At 50.0% G+C, this 5,676-nt stretch overlaps 1 protein-coding gene across 1 annotated transcript in view; it reads left to right on the top strand.

The window, feature by feature from the left end:
- The first annotated feature begins 580 nt into the window (after nucleotides 1–580).
- CRAT (carnitine O-acetyltransferase) overlaps nucleotides 581–5,676 on the top strand; it is a 13,376-nt gene continuing 8,280 nt past the window's right edge. Inside the window, exons 1-4 of the mRNA XM_009888013.1 lie at nucleotides 581–724; nucleotides 2,114–2,377; nucleotides 2,857–2,975; nucleotides 5,312–5,365. Of these exons, the coding sequence (XP_009886315.1) occupies nucleotides 581–724; nucleotides 2,114–2,377; nucleotides 2,857–2,975; nucleotides 5,312–5,365 (581 nt within the window). The remainder of the gene's footprint in view (nucleotides 725–2,113; nucleotides 2,378–2,856; nucleotides 2,976–5,311; nucleotides 5,366–5,676) is intronic.

The raw sequence follows: 5,676 nt of genomic DNA on the forward strand, positions 1-5,676 counted from the left end.
TGTGGTGAGAGGGCAGTTAAGATACTGCCTTTAGCCCCAAACTGAATTTGCTCCCATCTCCAACTAATCCTACCATCACCTGCAGTGACACAGGGTCACTGCCCAGTTCCTGCTGGAGAGCTGTCCTCACCTGACGCCCTCCGGCCACCTTTGCCTGAGCAAAGGGACTAAATTCCCCATTGCCCGCATAAGTCCTCCCTGCAGCTTGTCCCATCTGGTGACGTCCCACAGTGTCACCTGCTTCCAGGACGTAAATGAGGGTCTTTCCTGCCTGATGTTTAGGCTTCTCTCACCATGGTCACTGTAGTTTCATGGTCCAGGCAAAAGCCGAGGGAACGGTGTTCCCAGGACCTTCGCTTCTGCCATGGCTGGAGGCCCAGAGCTATTGATCGGAGAGAGACTCTGCCCACACGGTATTGATCAGCGATCACCGACTGGGCAATGCAGGGCTGATGGTCAGTGGCCGCAGGAGGGCTTGCCAGAAAGGTGCCTTCATGGCAGTTGACGCAACCCGATGGTCTGATTACCCCCGGCCTCTCCGGGCCTGTGTCTGGCCTTGAGCCCTCTGATCAGAGCAGTCATGTGGCAGTTTGCTAATAAGGTGACGCCCTGCATGGGCAGCACATTGTCAGGTGGAAGAGGAAACCGAGACAGGCCGAGGGAGAGGTTTACGATCTTTTCTGTCCCACCAGCCATGGATAGGAAGCAGAAGCAAGCAGAGAAGGTACAGTATGCCCACACTGCCATTAATACCCTTCATTTCTTCCCAGTCACACTCTCCTTTCGTGCTTCAGTAATTCCCCCTTCTCTTATTTTTAACATTTCTTCTCCAAACCTTGATCCCATCGTTCTTGCCAGGTCCTACAAAGAGCATAGAGCATTTTCTCTGGGGGCTCAGCACCACGCAGAGGCTTTGTCACCTTGCAGATTTAGCTCTTTCTTTCTTCTTCTCTGTGCTTAACTCCTGGGAGGCGGAGGGGGGACAGCTATTTTCTTATTGCCTTGGAACTCAAAGGGCATGTTCTCACTGGCTTTGCATCTTCAGTGCACTGAGGATGCAAAGTCCAGAGTCCTTTAGGAGAGTGTCTGATTCAGAGATCCAATAGAGGGGGAGGAGCAGAGGGAACTGAAAACCTGTAGAGTACAATTTAAACATCATCAAGTTGAAGGATGTCTAACCCTTTTCACCCAAGAGAATGTTGTGAATGTTGCGATTCTTTTTGGGGAAAACTGGCAAGTTCATTTTCTGGTTAGCAATGGGGTTTGCTCCATTTCATTTCTCCACCCAGTGAAATTGTACAGTGCTTTCTAAGGCTTTCACTCCCACATGACCCCATCAGATCCCAGGAGCCTGTTGGCATTCCCCACAATTTCCTGAAAAGCTCTCGCTGTTCTCACTCCAAAGGCTCCTGTAATTTGGCCAGTCCCAATAACTGGATAGAGATTCTCTTAATATAGCTGGGTCCTCCAATAACTGGGAGGCTCACCAGCATAAAGGCACATTGCCCCAGGGCCTGTACGTCACGGCCACTCCTTCCCTGGCCATCCCTGGTGACGTATGATCCCTGGCCAGTCAGAGAAGAGGCATTTTAATCCTGCCCCAAACTTATCTAAATTCGGCCTCCTCAAAGGCCAAAGGATAGTTTGATTTGGCGCAAGTGCTCTGCTTAACTTTCTAGCCTTATGCTGCTGTAAGAAGTAATGAAACAGTTTGACAGTACATAAGATTAATATTTCTTTCATAACTTACTTTCTTCCCACTTACTATGGGATGGAAGGGTTTGACTTTGTCGAATGCATGGACACTCTCAGCTGGAAGGTGCCCAGAGAGGTGGAGATGTATCATTATCCTGGCAGCACTTCCTCTGATGAGCTGAGAATCAGTATCTTGGGATATCAAGTATTTTTTGCAGCTTTTCTGGATGGTCTACGACTGTCTCTAGCGTGCAGTCAGTAGACCTGCGCCTTGCGTTTGCGGTTTGTGTGCTCTATTCCCATGCCGAGACGTGTGCCCTCAGAGAGGATGGGATGGAGACTGTCAGATCCAAGTTATTTGCTACCTTGTGTACATCGGGGGGAAGTTTTGTCTCGACATTTGCTCTGTGCTTTGCAGGCCAGGCCCTATGGCCTGCTGAAGCCGACAGCTTTAGGCAAGATCCCAGGCAGATTCCAACTTCATCAGGAAGCGTTGCCCCCTCTCCCTGTGCCACCGCTCCAGCAAACTCTGGACCGCTACCTGCTGGCTCTGCAGCCCATCATCAGCGAGGAGGAGCTGAACCACACGCAGGAGCTGGTGGCTGAGTTCCGCAAGCCAGGAGGCGTTGGGGAGAGGCTGCAGAAAGGCCTGGAGAGAAGAGCCAAGAAAATGGACAACTGGGTAGGTCGCGACTCTGGCCCCAGGCTCTGGTTAGGGAGGGTGGAGGTCTGATGCACACCTCTCCAATGTCCTGGCTGCATCCACTGGCACCCGTGTTTTTGTGGCATCACCTTAATGACCAGTCTGCTGCTGACTTTCCTGAGCTGTGTGAGCTCCTCACCAGGACTTGGGTGAGCAGAGATTTATGGCAGAACAGGGAGTCGCTGACCTTGTCAGTGGCTGGTGAAGCCTCTAACCTGTTAGCATCACACAGCTGCCCCAAGAAGTTGAAGGAAACCCTCTGTTTGAGCCCCGCACCAAGAGCCCCCACTGCCTTGCTCAAATCCACCTCTACCCTTCCACATGCAAAGCATAAAACCCAAACAGTTTGTTTGCAAAGTGTGGGACGGAGCTGGGGGCAGGATGCCAGGACCGTTAAGCCGGGCTTGGGTGAAACAGCAGCAGATGCCATGCCTGCATGTTGCCTTTCTCCGTCCCAGCTCTCAGACTGGTGGCTGAAGACAGCGTACCTGGAGTATCGCCTGCCAGTTGTGGTCCACTCCAGCCCAGGTGTCGTTTTACCCAAGCAGGATTTTCTGGATCGACAAGGTCAGCTCAGGTAAAGTCCTTTTCTACTTTCCCTTAGGTTTCAGATGGGATGAGCTATCTCTGGTGGACAGGGAGGAGGGTGTTCATGCTGATTGTGAAAGAGGGTAATTATCATGTGGTCCCCAAGTTTGATAGCTGTCTGTGCTGTGCAAGAGGGCTGTACAGATAAGGAAACGCTGCCGAGCTGTAAGGAGACTCCTGGTTGCACCAGACTAAGTATTTTGGCAAGGGGGGAAAACCAAAGAGTCTGGTGGTTCAGGTACTAAACAGGCAGTAGAAACCTGGGGTTTAGTCTTTGCTCTAGCACAGATCTTCACTGCAAGATGGCCAAATCACTGGCTGGAGGCATTGTGAGGATACATCTGACACACTAAAGAATAAGAGGCACTAAGATTGTGCGTGCTGTTAAAGGAGGCATAAAAAGCAGCCCAGGCACGTACGGGACACCAACCAGGAACACCTCTGGAGTTTGCTAGTTTAAAGGGATGGGGGAGTCTGCTGCAGAGACTGTCACTCAGTCTATTCCTGCAGGGGACTGTCCCCCACTGTGTCATTTCACTTATGATTTATGATTTGGGAAACTTAACAGTGACCAGCCTCTCCAGGCTTTTCTTGCAGTCAAACCCTGCCATGTCGTCTCTTCCTTGTGGTCTCCCTTTAATTTTTAACCACCACTACAAAACCTGCAAAACTTTAATGTTGACCTTTATACAGGGTTACCTTCGCCACAGTTACCAGTCATCACTGCTCTGGCAGAGCAAAAGTACCAGCCAGGGGAGCAGTGAGGCTGAGAACAAATCCTCCCTTCCACTCCCTTGGATACACCTGAGCAGGGCTGCAGAGAGCGAGCCTTACGGGGACAGTGCAAGACTAGACAAACATCTTTGAAAGATCTTTCTCCTGTTATTCACTCTTAAGTTATCCAAATAGAAGATAAGATCTGGAGCACTACCAGTGCCCCAACCAGTGGAAATGAGCAGCTGCATGAGAATCTGGGCTCCCATGTAAAACACAATTTACATGTGTGTTTGTATAGTTTGTGGCTGCAGAAAGAAGTTTGACAGCATGGCTTGAGACTAAAGCTTCAGAAACCAGAAGGCAGTTTGGAAAGTAGAGTTCTCCATTCCTTACTCTGGCAACACTGCTGGCTGAAAACAAGTCAGCTAACCTCTCCCCCATCTCCCCTTCCAGCTCGATCTCTGCTCCCAGGCTGTTTGCTCTCTGGAAGGGAACATAGGCTCTCTCACTGTTGTTTTCCAGCTGTTTTACTTCCTCAGGTTTTGCAATAAGGCTGGGAAATTTTCATTGAAAACTACTTTGCGGGATACCTTATTTGTTTAACAGCCCTTAGGTTCTTGAAGTGACATCCTTTGATCTTTACTAGGGAGGGGTAGGCTGAGCGAATCTAGATGACACTGCCTGCGAATGCCCAATGCTCGCACCATTTTAAAGCCTTTGAAGCTCAGCTGACTGCAACCTCTTGTCACAGTGACCTCCTGCCTCCTTCCTCCCATGCGTGGGTGGGAGCTCCCAGGTCAGAGTAGGCCAACCTGTCACTCCCAAGCTAAGCAGTTTGATGTGGCTTGTCACAGCCTCCCTCCCCGCTGGGAGTTGGCATTGGCAGTGTTTATGTTGATCCTGGTAAACACAACACCTCGGTGTCAGCATGCAGCATGCCTGCATTTGTTGCAGATCCCTCAGTGCTAGAGGAATGCTCTGAAGAGTTGCATTAGCAGCAGAACATTCACCGTGTAGGAACTAAGTCAGCAGTGGTGAGTCCCGGGTGCAGGGAGATAGAGCTGCACCTTGGCTTGAAACTCAAGAGGTGGCCCCTGGCCAGGGAAGGGCAGAAATCCCCTTTTCTCAGTGTTATTTTAATGCTAAGACTTAGCACTAGGATGTGATAAAATCACAACACATCAGTAATAGAGGGTCATTTATGCATCTGGACGGAACCCTGCTTTCTTGAAAGTTGCTTGGAGTTCCTTGGTTATACAGTAACCAAGCGTGAGGTGGACCCTCACACCCAAGTGTGAGTAACCCCCCTAGGGCAGGGGGGCTGGAACTCGATGATCTTCAAGGTCCCTTCCAACCTCAACCATTCTATGATTCTACAGTAAGATCCATAAAAAAGCGCTACATGGTAGGACTATCCAGCAATCTCAAATCACAACCCCAGAGTGGCCGTATCAACTCACTAGAGATGGGCACAACGGGGGATTGGCAGAAAGGCTGAACATTCTCTGAAGGAGCAGAGAGAAGCTCTGCTAGCCCTGTGCAGCTAGTTGCTCAGCCCCAGATGTTCTGTGTTTGAATCTCAACTTGTCACATTTGGTATTTTTCCAGGTTTGCTGCCAGGCTGATCGAGGGCATCCTGGATTTCAAGGCCATGATTGACAAGTGAGTTAGTGGACCCTCCTGACTCCTCCCGTGTTCCTTGCTGTCACAGAAAGGCTGAGCCAATCAATAAATCTCCCTTTCAAATAGAAAGGCAAGAGAAGGCAGCACATATTTGAAAAGAGATATTGTAATCAACATCACCGCTCGCTGCCAAGGTCACAACCACTGGAAAAAAGCAAATTTACTTCTCTTTCTTCGTGTTGTTTACCTTAATACTTTCATTGGCACGCGTGCATGCTTAGAGGGAGTGAGCCTGACTGACAGTCCTGTGGAGCTACGTGCTTTTGTTTGCCCACAGAACAAGTTACAGC

This window comes from Charadrius vociferus, unplaced genomic scaffold (assembly GCF_000708025.1).
Source record: "Charadrius vociferus isolate BGI_N301 unplaced genomic scaffold, ASM70802v2 scaffold56, whole genome shotgun sequence".
NCBI lineage: Eukaryota > Metazoa > Chordata > Aves > Charadriiformes > Charadriidae > Charadrius > Charadrius vociferus.